The sequence below is a fragment of the Heptranchias perlo genome, chromosome 31 (assembly GCF_035084215.1).
Source record: "Heptranchias perlo isolate sHepPer1 chromosome 31, sHepPer1.hap1, whole genome shotgun sequence".
NCBI lineage: Eukaryota > Metazoa > Chordata > Chondrichthyes > Hexanchiformes > Hexanchidae > Heptranchias > Heptranchias perlo.
Window position 1 is genome coordinate 20967387 of NC_090355.1, and position 19500 is coordinate 20986886.

At 43.1% G+C, this 19500-nt stretch overlaps 1 protein-coding gene across 1 annotated transcript in view; it reads right to left on the reverse strand.

Moving 5' to 3' along the window:
- LOC137300556 (nuclear receptor subfamily 6 group A member 1) overlaps positions 1-19500 on the reverse strand; it is a 341818-nt gene that overhangs the window by 73817 nt on the left and 248501 nt on the right. The window contains exon 3 of the mRNA XM_067969704.1: positions 4386-4616. Coding sequence (XP_067825805.1) covers positions 4386-4616 — 231 coding nt within the window. The remainder of the gene's footprint in view (positions 1-4385; positions 4617-19500) is intronic.

The window sequence follows — 19500 nt, forward strand, 5'->3', positions numbered from 1 at the left end:
ACATACACCACATCAACTGCATTGCCCTCATCTACTCTCTCTGTTACCTCGTCAAAAAACTCTATCAGGTTGGTTAAACACAAATCCGTGCTGGCTTTCCCTAATTAATCCACACTCATCCAAGTGACTGTTAATTCTGTCCTGGATTATCATTTCTAAAAGTTTCCCAACCACTGAGATTAAACTGACTGGCCTATAGTTGCTCGGTTTATCCTTACACCCTTTTTTGAACAAGGGTGTAACATTTGCAATTCTCCACTGCTCTCCACACGACAGCTAAAACTGCAGTGGCCATTTCTTGCTAGACATTTTACACTCTGCAAGTTTAGTTCTGCTTGCTGCTTCTGACACGAACACAAACAATTACTATTGCGACTCACTGGCTGTCACTTTAAAAGTCTCCAGCAGTTATAGTCTGAACAAACAGCAAGTCTCCTCTTGCATTCACACAAGTGCAGTTTAAAACAAAAATTTATTGTTATCCTTTATGATCATTTGTACTTACAGTACACCTGTTCCTAATAAGCTTCAGAGAATATAAACTATTTTTTAGGAACAGATTGGTGATTTTATGTATATCATTTTAAAAATGCAATGAACAAAATTTATCAAAAATGTATCTGAAAAGTAAAAAACTTGGCTGCCATTACAAACTTCTGTGTAATTATCCATTTTACAACAAATGTTGAGATTATCAAACATTTTTAAAGGCCATATGCATCTTCCAAAGAAGCACATTTTTCAAAAAATGCATAATGCAACACAGATCTAAATATTTCAGCTGATGGTTATTGTATTTGTGTGAAAGCAAATTTATGATCCTGTTCCTGAATCTTGATAAAACTTTACTAAGTAAACAGACATACCAGAGGCTCACTGCTACTGTATTTCTACAGAGGACCCTGTGAAACAAGTAAAATAAACACAACCCTCATCAACTTCAGCTCTAATCAATCAGAAGTTCCCAAGGTGCTACTTAAAAGGGCCACACTGTACATGTACGGTAGTATGGTGGTTATGTTACTGGCCTAATAATCCAGAGAACGCGAGTTCAAATCCCACAATGGCAGCTTGAGCATTTGAATTAAGTTGGAAAAAAAATCTGGAAATAAAAGTGCCGATGACCCTTTCGGCATCCTCCTGAGGTCCCACCACCAATTAAAATATAGAAGGCTTAAAATGTTGGAGGCTCAATAAAGTATTACAAACACACTGATTTATGTTACAGACATACTGACAAGATTTTTTTTAAAATGCGGATTATCATCCGTTCTTTGTAAAAATAGCAACATATCTCATTGGTAGACTAGGGAAACTTGTTCTATATTCACTCTAACTTATTTGCTCATATTAGTAACTCGAGAAAAATATACCCCCATAGCCACTGCCATCAACTTTCAGGTGAAGGAAGAACGGTATTTCAATAATGCCTCTATTTTGGAAGGAAGAATGAGGAGGGGCAATATAAACTCAATGGTACAATTTTAAAGGGGGTGCAGGAACAGAGAGACCTGGGGGGGGGTGTATGTACACAAATCTTTGAAGGTGGCAAGGCAAGTTGATAAGGCTGTCAAAAAAAGCATATGGGATCCTTGGCTTTATATATAGAGGCATAGAGTAAAAAAGCAAGGAAGTTATGTAAACCTTTATAAATCACTGGTTAGGCCTCAGCTGGAGTATCGTGTCCAATTCTGGGCATCACAACTTAGGAAGAATGTCAAGGCCTTGGAGAAAGTGCAGAGGAGATTTACTAGAATGGTACCAGGGTTGGGGGACTTCAGTTATGTAGAAAGACTAGAGAAGCTGGGATTATTCCCCTTAGAACAGAAAAGGTTAAGGGAAGATTTAATAGAGGTGTTCAAAATTATGTCGGTTTTGATACAGTAGATAGAAAGAAACTGTTTCCACTGGCAGGAAGGTCAGTAACCAGAGGACACAGATTTAAGATAACTGGCAAAAGAACCAGGGTTGGGGGGATGCAGAGAATTGTTTTTATGCAACCAGTTTGTTATGATCTGGAATGCACTGCCTGAAAGGGTGGTGTAAGCAGATTCAATAGTAACTTTCAAAAGGTAATTGGATATACTGTATACTTGAAAAGGAAAAGTTTTGCTGGGCTAGGGGGAAAGAGCAGGGAAGTGGGACTATTTGGATAGCTCTTTCAAAGAGACACAATGGGCCGAATGACCGCCTCTTGTGCTGTATGATTCTATGATTTTATGATTGTGTTAAAATCCTTATTTTGGACACAATTTTCAGTTACAGGAAAAACAATGACAGTCAAAAATTTTCAGATGAAAAAATTTCAGAAAGCATTTTGAGTAATCTCTGGGGAAACATTGTATAATTACAGGGCGACGAGTTTACATAGGCAATTTCCATTATAATTGTGGACATAAGAATTTATAATGGGAAAAAGTTGACTCAAAAGTGTGATGAAATGAATGACAACAAGTAGTAAAGTTTTGGAAACAGGAAATGCATACGGATGCAAGATTTTTAATGTGTATATATATATATATACACATACACACACATAGACATGTGCTTTTAGAATATTTTTGGGAGATCATTCTATTTGTTTGTTACAGTAAAACTGTTTTTAAATGTTCCATAAAAAGTCCATTATTTCCCACTAAAGCACTGGAAGGTAGACTGAAAATATAGGACTTCGGCAGAACAGGAACAGATGGGGAAAAATGGAGCACATAGAAAGCATTACTACCAACACCAGCTTTCACAGGAACTTATGAAGCCACGAAGCATCCAGGTGGAAGCTGCACAGTATTGTAGATGGCAGCAAGTAAAGATAAAGTTGACAATGTGGGATGGTTTAGATGCTTCCCAAACGGGTAAAGTGGTACAAGGTGAAAAACGACATGCTGGAAAGATGAGTAGGCACCAGAGACTGACTTCTCCACTGCTGTTATGGTACTAACCATATTTGACAGCCATAGCTTACCTAGCTGGCAATGGAGGAACTGACACCACAGGCTCTAGGTCAGTATGGTGCCAGTTGTAGATATGCTCCAAAGCTACCTACAGCCAATCTGCACAATAGGGATAGCACTGCCAGTGATAGTTAAAGTTATTACTGGCCTTTCAGTTTCCTGCCTCCTGATTTATTTTGCCAGCTGTTTTTTGTGCCCGAAACAGCCTTTGGGAAAGCTGAAATATACAATGGAGATAGATTGAAAAAAAAGTTTTGCAAATGAATGCTTTTGCCTTATTGCCAAAGATGATGCATCAAATGAGCAAGTCATAAGCACACATGGATTTAAAGATATAATTTTGTTCGAAAGCTTAAAGCTTTTACTACAATAGAATTTGGTGTTCATACCCTGACTCACTACACCAGCTCATACACAATGAATGACCACCGGACAAAATACCTCGGGCATTTCATTACCCACAGAACCACAGTCAAGCAAGGGGGAGAAACATTGGGATTTAAAAAATATATATATAGCTGTAAATATTTGGGAAATGTTGATCAGAAATGAAGTGTAGAAATTAAATGTACAAATCAACCAGATTGCAACCACATTCAAACAGACTTTGAGAACTAATTTTGATCAAAAATCAAATCCCAAATAAGTGCTCGAATTTCACCTAAGTTTAGGGTCAATATGGTGCAGTGCTGCTTTGATAGACTAAACAGGAGACTGGTGAGCAGACTGCACTGGCTCGGTCTTTCCTTCTGCAGTACCCATACCGGCCCCTCCATCAGCTGCCCGGCCTCTCAATGTACCATCTCCAACCAGATCATCTGCTTGCTGATCTCCATGCTTCCCTGGTGGTTCTGGCTGATCTGTGTGATAATAAAACACGAGTGATCGGCCCCAATGGGGCGCTCGAGACACAGCTCAAACTCTAGACCAGCACATCCTCCTTGCACCCCCCCTAATAACCTAAACGCACCCCCCAGTTTGGGAATCCCTGGCTTAAGGTATAAATCGCAATCCCAACGTCCATCCAATATCTGCAAAGTGGAATCTAAAATCTCAAGATCACAACAGGGGTCTGGAATTATAAAACTTGATCCAGTCCTTTTCTCCTCGCTTTTTAAGGCACTGGAATGACAACTTAACATCCAGACAGCTAGAGGCATAACTCCATAATTAGCTGTACAAGAGGATTACTTTTAATAATTCTTCAGATGGAACTTGCATATTCTATTTGTGTTGTAAATTTCAATGTAAACCTTTGGCGGAAGAAAATCAAAAGAAAAGTATCGGAACTTTTAAATGTCAGGCAGGAGATTGTCCTACAACTGAATTCTAGCCACCTTCAGATTAGTTATATCAAAATAAACCATTTAAAGATAAACTTTTTTGGTTAGTACATAAAGTTAATGATATCAAAGATGGCGAAAACTAATGTACCTTTTCGATTCATGCCCATTTGGAGACACTTAAGCAGCCGGCAATATTGACATCTGTTTCGTTGCTTGCGTGACATGACACAATTTTTGTCTCGACTGCATCTGTAAACCCGCTTGTTGCAAATACTACGTTTGAAAAAGCCTTTGCATCCCTCACATGAAATGATACCATAGTGCAGACCCGTAGCTCTGTCTCCACAGATAAGGCAGGTTCGCTGATCAGTGCGATCATCTGGAAGGGAAAGAAAAACTGAAATTAGATAAACTTGTAGAGGCTATTAAGTAAGATTTTTATAAAATATTATTTAATTGGACTTTAGAAATAAATACTATTTCACCATACGCCTGCAAACTAACTTAAAATACAAATTTGACACCTTTAGGAATGTCACATTGGATAACAAAATGAAGACAAATGTTGCCAGGGCGAATGAGGTAAGTTGATTTAAAGAAAAATGCTCCTAATTTAACTGAGAAATCACTTCAATTTGTGATTTTATTGTTGGTGGGGGTAATTTTCCCGAGTATGTGTTGGGGTCCGGGAACCTTGCCCACCACCAGAACATTAATATTACAGGTATGCTGCCCATGATATTTTGTGGCAGCAGTCGAGGTTCCCTGCCACCAGTGGTGCATGGAAAATTACCCCATAGTGTCCAAACTGTAGTTACCCTGGATGAGAGCAGCTCATTCAGCAAAGATGGCAGACTGAACCTGGAACCTTCACAATTGGCTCAAATAAACTTGCCAAATGATTGAGGGGGGTGGGGGGCAGGGAAGAGAAGAGAGAATTTGCAACAGACATTCAACACACAAACAATTCAAGAAAACTTCTGAACATAACTCTATAGAATCCAAAATATACTCCCTTTTAGATCAAAATCATCTCACCACCAGCTTACTCACTTGAAAACAGAGCTTCCTCTAGCCTTTATGCAAACAATAGATTGCTCATTCAATGCAAAGTTATCCTTATTTTCTAAATTCACATCATAGCAATAGTCCTGAAGCCAGTACTCAAAACAGAAAGGACTGTTTGATTTTTAAGAATCTGCATTGAAACCTCAAGGCTGTTCTCGCAATACCAATGTAGCGTCCTTGTGACAAAATACACGTCAAAGCATATAAGTGGGTGCAATCCAGGTGTAACTAGTTGGAAACTTAGGTAGGGATCAATTGCGGTCAATCTCTGCCCATGATGTACATCATGGATGGGCATTACAGACAGCATAGAAAAAGCTTCTGCCAGAAACAGGAAAGAACTTCATTACAATGTTGTTATAAAGGAGAGGCAGACAGATGTCCCAGCTATCTTGCAGCCTTCACATTAGATCTGCATAAAAATACTCATTCACAATGGGCATCCAAGATTATCTGGGTTCTATAAGAGATTTAAGGGAAGATAAAGGCCAAGCTTGAAAGGATGTTTTTTCAAAAATGTTTCTGCATGGTTTGTACAAAATATTTTGCTGGCCCCCTTGAGCTGGTGAAAAGTTGGTGATTAGGTCCTGTAACTTACAACAATGGGTTTCCCAAGAGAATCCGCTACATTTATGTTTTTATGCAGGAAGAAAAGGAGGAGGATAGAGGGATACCAAGCAAGTGAGATTGCACCAGAGGAGAACTACGCCATCCTGCCATCATCCTCTAAACCACATATATAAGCAGAAGTGAATTTACTTCGACTATTTCAAGGAATAGTGTCTGAGTGGGTGAAAATTATTTAGGGAAGTTCTGGCAGGGCTGTCCCACATGCTGCAAGAACATCTGCAGTTGTTGGAGATGGGTCAACTGTGGGTTTTTTGAGGATGTGAAGATGATGGCAGCTTTGTCGGAACGGGATGTGACGCTCGACTTGTCGATCGACAGTTCCGATGGGCCACAGCGAAGAATCGCATAGACCTCCTCAGAAGACAAACACGGGACGCAACCAACAGAGTACCCTTCGTCGTCCGGTACTTCCCTGGAGCGGAGAGACTACACCATGTTCTCCGCAGCCTTCAACATGTCATCGATGACGACGAACACCTCGCTAAGGCCATCCCCACGCCTCCACTACTCGGCTTCAAACAGCCACCCAACCTCAAACAGACCATCGTTCGCAGCAAATTACCCAGCTTTCAGGAGAACAGCGTCCACGACACCACACAACCCTGCCACAGCAACCTCTGCAAGACATGCCAGATCATCGAAACGGATACCACCATCACACGAGAGGACACCACCCACCAGGTACATGGTTCATACTCCTGTGACTCGGCCAACGTTGTCTACCTCATACGTTGCAGGAAAGGATGCCCCGGAGCATGGTACATTGGCGAAACCATGCAGACACTGCGACAACGGATGAACGGACACCGCGCAACAATCGCCAGACAGGAGGGTTCCCTCCCAGTGGGGGAACACTTTAGCGGTCAAGGACATTCAGCCACCGATCTTCGGGTAAGCGTTCTCCAAGGCGGCCTTCAAGACACACGACAACGCAAAATCGTCGAGCAGAAGTTGATAGCCAAGTTCCGCACCCATGAGGACTGCCTCAACCGGGATCTTGGGTTCATGTCACGCTACACGTAACCCCACCAGCAAAAGGAAAAAAAGGTTATCTGTTTTTAATATTCTCTCTCTCTCTGCCATTTGGGTCTCTTTCTCTCTGCCTGTGTAATTGACAGTGTATATTCAGTGTACTGGGACGTACTGTTCTCCGTGACTGGCCTGTCTGAACAACAACGACACCTTTTGATTGGTGTGATGCTGTCCCAGCCTAAGATATGCGATTTGAGAACCTTTCACTCATTCACCTGACGAAGGGGATAATCTCCGAAAGCTTGTGATTTTAAAATAAAATTGTTGGACTATAACCTGGTTTTGTAAGATTCCTTACATTTGTCCACCCCAGTACATCACCGGCATCTCCACATCATTGTAAGGAAGGGACATTTCTTGAGCAAAAGCAATCATTAACAATGTTGGCCAGCATGGGGGCCAGGAGAGGCAGTCAAGTGGAGAGGTGATTGAGGATGCAGGAGGTGGGTCTCATAGAAGAGATGAGCTTGGGGAGGGCACGGGGTGAGGTATAGCTCCACTTACTTTTAAGGTGTAATCAATGTTGTTACGTAGGCAAAAGCTGCAGCCAATTTGCACAAAGCAAGATCTCAGCAATGAAATGAATGACCAGTTAATTTTTTTTTGGTAGAATGTTGGCCATAAAACATTAGAACTCTTCTTCATCATGATGCCCTTGGTTTATTAATTTACACCTAACCAGATAAACAGTTTAATGTCTCATCCAAAGGATGGTACCCCCGACAATGCAGCACTCCCTCAATATTGCAATTTAAGTCTCGTATGAGCTGACGTTTACAGAAGAGCATTGGAATAGTCGAGTTTGGAGGCGACAAAGGCATAGAATAGGATTGAGGAACATAGGAACAGGAGTAGGCCATTCAGCCCCTTGTGCCTGCTCCGCCATTTGATAAGATCATGGCTGATCTGTGATCTAACTCCATATACCTGCTTTTGGCCCATATCCCTTAATACCTTTGATTGCCAAAAAGCTATCTATCTCAGATTTAAATTTAGCAATTGAGCTAGTATCAATTGCCGTTTGCGGAAGAGAGTTCCAAACTTCTACCACCCTTTGTGTGTAGAAATGTTTTGTAATCTCACTCCTGAAAGGTCTGGCTCTAATTTTTAGACTGTGCCCCCTACTCCTAGAATCCCCAAACAGCGGAAAAAATTTCTCTCCATCCAACCCATCCGTTCCCCTTAATATCTTATAAACTTCGATCAGATCACCCCTTAACCTTCGAAACTCTAGAGAATACAACCCCAATTTGTGTAATCGCTCCTCGTAACTTAACCCCTGAAGTCCGGGTATCATTCTAGTAAACCTACGCTGCACTCCCTCCAAAGCCAATATGTCCTTCCGAAGTTGCGGTGGCCAGAACTGCTCACAGTACTCCAGGTGCGGTCTAACCAGGGTTTTGTATAGCTGCAGCATAACTTCTGCCCCGTTGTACTCTAGTCCTCTACATATAAAGGCCAGCATTCCATTAGCCTTCTTGATTATTTTCTGCACCTGTTCATGACACTTCAATGATCTATGTACCTGAACCCCTAAGTCCCTTTGGACATCCACTGTTTTTAACTTTTTACCATTTAGAAAGTACCCTGTTCTATCCTTTTTTGATCCAAAGTGGATGACCTCACATTTGTCTACATTGAATTCTATTTGCCACAGTTTTGCCCATTCACCTAATCTATCAATATCCCTTTGTAATTTTATGTTCTCATCTCCACTGCTTACAATGCCACCAATCTTTGTGTCATCGGCAAACTTAGATATGAGACTTTCTATGCCTTCATCTAAGTCGTTAATAAATATTGTGAATAATTGAGGCCCCAAGACAGATCCCTGCGGGACTCCACCAGTCACATCCTGCCAATGTGAGTACCTACCCATTATCTCTACTCTCTGTCGCCTTTCGCTCAGCCAACTTCCTAACCAAGTCCGTACTTCTCCCTCGATTCCATGGGCTTCTATCTTAGCTAACAGTCTCTTATGTGGGACCTTATAAAATGCTTTCTGGAAGTCCATATAAATAACATCCATTGACATTCCCCTGTCCACTAGTCACCTCTTCAAAAAATTCAATCAAGTTTGTCAGGCACGATCTACCTTTCACAAATCCATGCTGGCTCTCTCTGATTAACTGAAAATTCTTGGTGTTCAGTCACCCTATCCTTAATTATAGACTCCAGTATTTTCCCCACAACAGATGTTAGGCTAACTGGTTTCCCTCTCTCTCCTTTCTTAAAAAGTGGAGTGACATGTGCAATTTTCCAATCCAGAGGGACAGTTCCTGAATCTAGAGAACTTTGAAAGATTATAGTTAAGGCATCTGCAATGTGCTCACCTACTTCCTTTAAAACCCTGGGATGGACATGTCCGCCATTTCCCCATTGTCAATGACAATATCCCCACTTTCAGTTTTTAAGGGGCCAACACTGCTCCTGACCACCCTCTTTTTCCTAATGTAACTATAAAAGTTCTTCGTATTGGTTTTGATATCCCTTGCAAGTTTCTTTTCATACTCTCTTTTTGTAGCTCTTACTATTTGTTTTGTGATCCTTTGTTGATCTTTGTATCTTTCCCATTTGCCAGGATCTGTGCCATTTTTTTGCCTTTTTGTATGCCCTTTCCTTATGTCTTATACTGTCCCTTACCTCTTTAGTTGTCCATGGCTGTTTTTTTTGGCAAGTAGAGTTCTTGCCCCTCAGGGGTATAAACTGATTCTGTATCACGTTAAATGTTTCTTTAAACATTTCCGACTGATCATCAGTCGTTTTACCCATTAACAGATTTGCCCAGTTTACTGTGAACAGTCTGTGTCTCATCCCATTGAAGTCGGCCTTACCCAAGTCTAGAATCTTAGCAGCTGACTCACATTTTTCCCTTTCAAACACTACATTGAATTCGATCATGTTATGATCGCTATTGGATAGATGTTCGCGTACAGTTAAGCCGTTAACTAAATCTGGTTCATTACTCATTACTAAATCTAGTATGGCTTGCCCCCTTGTTGCCTCTAGGACATACTGCTGTAGAAAACTATCCCGAACACACTCAAGAAATTCACTAACTTTCTGACAGTTGCTAATCTGCTTTTCCCAATCTATGTGAAGGTTAAAGTCCCCCATTAAGACCACTATGCCTTTCTTACATGCTTGTCTAATCTCTGCATTTATACAATCTAGCACTTCAGAGCTGCTGCCAGGGGTCCTATACACAATTCCCACTATAGTCTTAGATCCTTTCCTATTTCTCAATTCAACTGTTGGCTGCTTACCTCTCGTTATATCCTCCTTTATCATTTAAGTGATTTCACCTCTAATCATTAAGGCTACTCCTCCCCCTCTTCCATTTTCCCTGTCTCTCCTGTAGACCTTATAACCCGATATATTTAGTTCCCAATCCTGACCATCCTGCAGCCATGTCTCAATGATAGCTATCATGTCATACCCTCCAATTTGAATTTGAACCTGTAGTTCATTTAATTTATTCCTTATACTCCATGCATTTGTATATAGAACTCTTAGTTGGGCCACACACCCTAGCCTGACCTTCAGCTTTGATGTTGGGTTAATCGCCTTACGCCTTCTAGTTTTCACTTTATCTGCAGTGTCTAAAGTACACTTTCTTTCTGCTGCTCTACGCTTTTCCCTATTGTACTATTTGTATTGTAAATTTCCCCTGGGTCTTCCCTTCTCTTGCTGCTCTCAACTTTACTCCCTTCTGACTCCCCGCTCAGGTTCCCATCCCCCTGCCACTCTAGTTTAAACCTTCCCCAACAATTTCAGTGGCAGATGGGCTGAGGCAGCACTCCCTCTGTAACGTAGGCGATGTAGTGTCGAGCTAGATTATATACTCAAATCCCAGAGTCGGGCAAGAATGCAAACAACTCAGGAGGGCTAACAATGCTCTCCATGTATACAGGTTAATATCATTAATAAAACTGAACCAAAGCCCAGTAGTATCATATTTTCGGGCCGATTTTCCTGGCCTTTGATCTGGGGAATGCTCAATTCCTCAGGCACTGAGGTCAAGAAAAAGGGATGGAGATTCTGATTATTGGGTCTTCTCCCACTTAATGCTGTCCTAGGGTATTTTTTTGGCTTTCCTGGTATAGCAGGGAAGGCACAGGCCAGATGAAACAATGTAAATGAGGCTGCAAAGAACGATACCTGTGTCCCGCCTCACTTCCCTGGTGTACCACATATTGAACGCCACAGAACAGGGGAGAAGACGATGTGATAGGTGTCCCGTTTCAATTTTACCCACCCCCCCCGCCCCCCCAACCCAGGTTCTGATTGAATCATGACCAGAAATTCCTAAATACCATGGCCACCCTGAGAGCTAAAAGCCCAAGAGGTCTGCAGCTGCCCCTGTTTTTCCTGCTTCTACCACCAGAACAGGAAATCCAGGTGATCCAAAGGTTGGACAGGAGCAATGCACTTCAAGTGCACTGCTCCTATTTAGTGCTTGGGCGGGTGGGATAAAACCAGGGAAATTGGTCCTTATATACAGAAATAGTCTAATATACAAAATTATATTCTCTAACTAAACTGATTTTAAGATGTACTGTTTCCTGCATCAACATAACAGAAATGAAATAGGTATATCCTGGAAATTCTATTGATTTGATTTGTGGACCTTTTGTGTGTACTCGAGCAGGAACTAATCAGCTGTGAGTATTTAGATTTAGACACCAGATATTGGGCCGCTGCTTTCTAAACAGTGGTCCATAAGTGAGGATCCCAAGTCTTGTCCTGTTCATCCCCACTCTGGACAGACTGCAGAGTCATCTTTTGCCTGATTCTTTCTCTGCCAACAAAATTTTTTTTCACAACTTTATTACTAAAATTTTCTCTTATGGAATCCTATTCATGCGTTGCATAAATATAAGTGAGCGAATCTGGCTATCATAGAAGTTTACAGCACTGTTTGCTACAAAAATATCCTAGGGACAGCATGTCTGTAGACTTCTGTAAACTTCTATGGTAGCCAGATACTGTAGCAGCACTTTGCTAGAGTAATCCAAAACAAATCCCACTACCCTGTTCCCTTCCCATAGCCCTGTATCTTCCTCTGCTTCAAGTATTAATTCACTTTTCCTTTAAAAGATGCAATGGTCTCTGTTGTAACCACTCCATGTGGCAAAGCATTCCAAGCTCCAATAACCCTCTGCGTAAATAAATTTCTTTGAATCTCTCTCTTCACTTTCAGTAACAATTTTAAATTGATGGCCCTTGTCACTGTCTACTTGGGTCACTGTTCGTCCGAATTTTGACGGATGAATGCATTGTAACAATTTCCAGCATATCTCGCATCGACATGAAAGATCCTTTGCATGTTGTCACACACAATCTGTACATTCAAGGAGTGGAGGCACTTCCTGTTGAGCTAGTTGAGGGGGTTTTCTGTGGAAGCTCACAAAGCAATGTGGGTGCCATCGGTTGCACCCTGGACCTTCAAAAGCCAGAAATCCCATAAAACTGGATGTATCTTTTTCATTACTGCCATGCTGTAATGCCAAAGGTGAATTCCACAGCCCTCCTGTAAAGTGCATCAATTACCTGACGAATGCATTCCCATACTGCACCCTGGCTATTATAGAGATTCCTTGTAGCTACCTAAAATGAACCTGTGCCATAAAAGTTGAGCGCAGTCATCATCTTCATAGCCACAGAGTCAGCAGTGCAGGGATATAACTGAACTGCAGGTCTTCGGGCATGTATTCCCTTTATATTCTGTGGAGGGCTGGGGATAGTATCTGGTGGACTCTTTTGCTTCCTCCTGTAAAGCTCCTCTTCTGTAATAATAGCAAATAGGGGTATGCCCATTGAGAACTTTACGCCAGGTCTTGGGAAGCCCTCACTAAGTTGGGAGGAGGGGGTGGTGAAAATCTCTCAGTGGTATCATACTATCAGAAGTAGTGAGCAGCAAGTCCAGGTCTGTGAAGGCAGAATGCCAAAAAGACACCACTAAAAGTTGTTCCCAACTACACAGATTACGACTAAAACTCTCCATACATTGCCTTATCAAATATGGGGCAGTATTCATAGCTAAATTTATGCTGTAAAGCACAATGCAATTTTTTGTGAGGCAGCAACCTTTGGCTATCCACTCACAAAAACCTGTAGATATTCCTCACTATCATCTTGTGTGCGTTGTATCAAGAACTTGTTTAGATTTGCAAAACCATTTTGCTTTCTCCATGCTTCATTGATGCATTTTACAACTACTGTATTGTCTCACCAAAAAAATCCACTGAACGGTCTTGTTGCTGGCTTGAAAAGTGTTGCAGGAATTGTCAAACTACTTTAAGTTCGGGCTGTTTGTAGCAGCTTGACTGCTGTGATGAACAAATCACTTGGGAAACGAATGGGTTGAACTGGCCCTCCCATCAATTAAAGGAGTGAGCTACACTGAGTGCAGTACACAGGTGGATCCCGATAGAGCTGAATTGGTCTGACCACTGTTCATAGGTAGTGTGTTGTGGGAAAGAGCTCTGGAAACAACTTTGTTCAATAAGTTCAAATGGGATGGGAGGACCTTGTATGGTTTGGGAAAACATTGCTCAGATTGGCATGAAGCTGTTCCAAAGTTGAGGAACTACTAACACTGTGGCTGCTAACGACCATTGGAAAGTTATCACCGGGTGCAGGCGGGAGGCAGAGTTAAAATCTCCTGCCTCATGCTGCAAAGGCCTGAACAGTTTGACGACCACCTTGGCCCCGCCCACATGACTTTCACCCGAGTTAAAAGTGGAGCTGCTGTGTTTGATTCCCATCGACTGTGCTTGACTGTAGGTTGAACATATGAACATACGAATTAAGAGCAGGAGTAGGCCATTCGGCCCCTCAAGCCTGCACTGCCATTTGATAAGATCATGGCTGATCTGATTGTGACCTCAACCCTACTTTCCCGTCTACCTACTATAACCTTTGACTCCCTTGTTAATCAGGAATCTACCTAACTCAGCCTTAAAAATATTCAATGACCCTGCCTCCAACGCTCTCTGGGGAAGAGAGTTCCACAGACTCACAACCCTCAGAGAAAAAATCTTTCCTCATCTCCGTTTTATATGGGAGACCCCTTATTTTTAAACTGTGGCCCCTAGTTCTAGTCTCTCCCATAAGGGGAAACATCCTCTCAGCATCTACCCCTTCAAGTCCCCTCAGGATCTTATATGTTTCAATAAGATCACCTCTCATTCTTCTAAACTCCAATGTATACAGGCCCAACTTATCCAACCTTTCCTCATAAGATAAGCCCCTCATCCCAGGAATCAGTCGAATGAACCTTCTCTGAACTGTCTCGAAAGCAATTATGTCCTTTCTTAAATAAGGAGACCAAAACTGCACACAGTATTCTAGATGTGGTCTCACCAATGCCCTGTACAACTGTAGCAAAACATCTCTACTTTTATATTCCCGTTCCCCTTGTAATAAATGACAACATTCAGTTTGCCTTCCTAATCACTTGCTGTACCTGCATACTAACTTTTTGTGATGAGTGTACTAGGACACCCAGATCCCTCTGTACCTCAGAGTTCTGCAATCTCTCCCTATTTAAATATACTGCTTTGCTATTCCTCCTGTCAAAGTTGTCCAGTTCACATTTTCCCACATTATACTTCATCTGCCAAATTTTTGCCCACTCACTTAACCTATCTATATCCCTTTGCAGGCTCCTTGGGCCCGATATTAGGAGGGAGGCGGGTTGCCAGCAGGGGGTCGACTGGGCAACGCGCCCAGTGAAATCGGTGTGCCGATCGCAGCCTAATCGAAGGTACTTACGTGTGCTTCCGGGTTTCCCGTTGCAGACCTGCGCAGCGGGCGCACTGCGCACCTGCATCACAGGCTGTCAGCAGGAGGAGCCCTATTTAAAGGGGCAGTCCTCCAATGCTCCTTCTGCAGCAAAGAACCATATTGTCAGCATGGAGCAGGCCAGAGGCAAGGCTGCTCCAAGGTTTTCTGACTCATCACACCAGGGGTCAGAAGGAGGAGGGAAACGTTTTTCCCATCGGACGGGAGGAAGTGGCCCCCCACTGCCACCAAGAAGTCCTGGCTCAAGGTGGCAGAGGAGGTCACCAGCAGCAATGTCGCCCGAACCTGGGTCCGGTGCAGGAAGCGCTTTAATGACCTAACCAGGTCAGCCAAAGTGAGTATACTTACGCATTCTCCCACACTACATCTTCCACATCACCTCCACCACCACACAACTCCTTCTGCACTGCCACAACGCTCTCGCATCACTCCTCACATTCACTCAACCGTCATCCTCACCTTGCCTGCACGTACTCACCGCCCCAGTTCCCATTCGAACACTACCACGCAACCCAATCCTCATACAATGTCTCACACGCACCCTCCCATGCATCTCCCTCACGCTCACCCCCACCCACACCAATGCATGCAGTGGGTCACTATGTAACCATCACTCAATCACGCCTCTGTGTTTTGCCTTGATAGGAGAAGAGATGCCAGAATGCCCGGGCGAGGGCAAGGACCGGAAGGGGCTCACTACACCAGGTGGTGTTAACGGACGCACAGCAGCAGGCACTAGAAATAAGCCGCATGCTGGAGTGCCTGTCCGCGGCGGACGCCGAGACTGGGAGCGCCAAGCGGCTGGTGACAGAAATCTAACACTCAGCACTCATGATAGCGAATGATCTTAACATCACTTGGCATCTGCAGCACCTCAACATCTGTCCACATGCTTAATATTGCTTTCTGTTCTCTTGCAGGGCCATCTGCGATCGCCGTGACTGCTGAGGGCGATTCCTCAGAGAGCCTGCCGGCCTCTGAGGGGGCATCATCACATCTGAGGCAGCCATCCACCAGAGCAGATACACACACTTCGGTGGGTCCCCGTCCTCACTTAGATGGGCTTGCACATGGTGAGTCACCACGCAAGTGAGCACGAGCAGACCATGGTGGCAGGGGCAGCCCTGGAGAGTCCGCGTCAGTGGGAGCACTCTTCTCCAGGCTCTGCTCAGCTGGACCCAATTGCTGAACCCTGGGGGTTAGCCATGAAAAGGAGAGTCATTGAGGGGCAGCAGCACATTGCCGAGGTACTACAACAGTTGCCACGTGCACTCTCCACAATCGCACAGAGGATGGAGGAGTCCAACTCCTGCATGAGTGGAATACTGTCACAGGGGCATGAAAGCATCTCTGAGCTAGTGTCACTGGTAGGTGCGGGAATGTCTGCGATGGAGGGAAGGCTAGCCTCCATCAAGTTTCAACCACTGCTCAACAATGAGTCCATTCAGGGCCTGACAACAGCCGTTCGGATTCAGGGTGAGCAACATGCTGCCGCCTTAAACAGGCTGACAGATACCTTACAACTGGCCTTCCAAGGCTTCACACAAGTCCTCCGAACTGTCGTTCAGCAGGGTGGAAGAAGTGATGTGGGCCTGGCCCAGGAGAGGGATGATGGCGAAAGGGGACGTGGAAGTGGGGGCTCCACTCAAAGCGTTTCCATGTCTCATCCGTTGCACCCCTCTCAACCAGTACCTGCAATGCTGCCTCCTCTCCAGGTGGCCAAGTCTACCCCTGCACAGGTGGAGCAGTCTTTGGAGGGGCCCTCACGGGTACTGAAACCCAGAGGGCGTCCGCGCAAAGCATCTCATCAGTCAGGGCATGGACAAGAGCAACCTGCCACTATCTTTGCTGAAGCCACAGGGGTAGCACCACGTAGGGGTTCCTGTAAACGTAAGGCTAAGGTTTGTGAGCACAAGGTTTGGGAACCTAAAGTCTTAGAGAAAGGCAGATCACTGCAAATAACTGCTCAAGTTGGGTAACTGAGGAGGCTGATTGTACAAATGGGCAGGAAATCATGTACTACAAATCAACACCTGTACACATGTGCGATTTAACATTTACAAGACTCAGAAACTGCAAGAAAAGTCCGAGGATAAATTGGCAGCTCAGATCACGAGTGGTCCAACAAAATCAAATTAAAACCTGGCCACAGACACAAATTTTGCTGCCTGGTAAAAACACATTGTCCTGCCAGAAAAAATGGATGGGTGGCAACCCTACGGCTAAATCTTTCTCATCCTTTTGTCCCTATAATTATAGGATTTTTGAAGAAAATTAACAATTGTAAAGGGTAAAAGTTTGCATGCAACTTTTAATCGGCTTTAAATTTACAGTGGATTCCTAAAGAGAGGTATTCAGTTCATAGCAGAATCATCTTAATACGCTACCCCAGTGCTTATTATTGAATTTATCTACCCAGTGGTATTAAAGTAGCATTGTTCCAGAATATTTTTAAAGCTTGGGAGTAAATAAGGGTCTTATCACACAACATGTTTAAAAATGACCCCTTTTAAATTTTGTAGTAGAGACGGAATTCTGCAGTTGCGTAGTTTGTTTACAAGTGGCACAGATCTCCATTCTACTCCCCTATAATTTGCAAGAACTGGGGGTGAACAGTGGAGAACAGCACTGTTGATAAATAATGTAAATGGTTGTTAAGTTTGACTTTGGCTATAAACTTGATAGCATTTAAATGGAACTGGATTTGGAACATGAAATTTATCAAGCAAAACATTTCGGGGAAGTGTTCAAAAAATAAAAGAGGCGATTTTAATCCTTCCCACCCAGCAGAAACCAGACGGGCAGTTAAAATCACCCAGGGAACTTAAACGCTGATGGTCCCACATTCTTCAATTTTAAACCAGCTCTTCTGAGCAGGTGAGGACACCTGCCAGAAACCAGTGGGGTCGTTATTCAAATTTTAACTATTTACCAGGGAAGCCATTGTGGCTTTCCCACCAGGTCAACCTAGCAGGTAGAGAAGCAGGGAATAGAAAAGCCCAAAGAGGTAAGTCTTTTTAACTTTTTTTTAAAAAACTTTGCTTGCAGGGCCAGGAGGAGAAGTAGTATTCCTCTGGGCCCTACATGCAAAGCTTAGGCCTCCCCTGCCCAGGGCTCCTCTCCTCTCGATCGTTAAGCCCTCCCCATGACTTACCCAAGTGTCGGGGACCGTTCCTTTTGTCTCTGGCATTGCAATCCCACCCGCTGGCAAGCTGCCGCTTCCCGTCAGTTTCGGTCAGGAAACTGACTGGGGCATGTAGAAGAGGCCCAGCTGTTAAAATAAGCTCAGCCTCACACTTCCGAGGTTAGGATAATTTGCTGCCTGCCTCGGCCTCCACCTGATTTCCGCCCAGAGTTAAAATCAGAGCTAAAAATTCTACTGCATTTCTGCTTTTAACTACTTGCCTAAGTATTGAATTTTACTTTACTGCATTTACATGAGGCACCCATATAAGCTACTTGTGTATCCCCTGCTCCACCGCCAAGGTCAACACCCCGTACCACCACCTGCCACCCCCTGCCATGTCAAGAGATGGGTGATTTTAAACTGAATTATAATTAGGAAAATTAAATGCAGTGTTTAGATTTGACCATTCATTCAATATCAGCTGCAAATCTGCAGTATGAATTTGGATTAAGTGCTTCCTTACGAATAGTTAAGTTATTTGCAATATTTTTAAATGACGATAAAATTACTATAAACAAATTTTTAACTCATTTTTATTTTATACAAGAGTGAGACAAAACAGAAAGGAAGCAAAAAAAATGACTTGCATTTATATAGCACCTTTCACAATCTCAGGACGTCCCATGGCGCTTTACAGCCAATTAAGTACGTTTGAAGTGTAGTCACTGTTGTAGGGTAGGAAATGTGGCAGCCAATTTGCACACAGCAAATGTGTAAATTTAAATTTTCCCCTTTGATGGCCTATGCAGGTTAATTTGACATTTACCAGTACACTGCAGCAACTCCCCATTAATGCTATTTCAAATTTTCCAGACACAGAAGCAGGAAATGGCAATTAAAAAGCTCCATTCAACCAAGGATACCATGACCACAAGATGGAGTTCTCCTTACAGAAACAATCAAGTATGTTGTAATACAAAACTGCCTACAAGTATAAATGCATGTTTCTGCAATGTCCTTAAACTGCACTTTTGTAAACATTTGTGCCTTGAAATGAGGTTCTTCAAATATTAACGTATAAACAACAGTTTTATATGAAATACCACGTATGCTATTTTAACTGAGCTGTTAACCCCTATACAACCGTATGTTTGTGATGGTGGAAGTAACAAGAAAAGTACAGAAGCTTGTGTACAGAAATTCTTAACTTTCTTTTAAAATTAAGAAACTACGGTAAACAACAACAATTTGCATTTTTATAGCGCCTTTAATGTAGTGAAACGTCCCAAGGCGCTTCAGAGGAGCATAATGAGACATAATTTGACACCAAGAAACATAAGGAGATATTAGGACAGGTGACCAAAAGCTTGGTCAAAGAGGTAGATTTTAAGGAGCGTCTTAAAGGAGGAGAGGTAGAGATGCAGGGAGATTGAAGGTGGGAATTCCAGGGCCTAGACAGCTGAAGACCTGGCCGCCAATGGTGGGACGAAGGAAATTGAGAATGCACAAGAAGCCACAATTGGGGGAACACAGAGTTCTCAGAGGATTGTAGGGCTGGAGGAGGTTACAAAGATAGGGAGAGGTGAGGCCATATAGG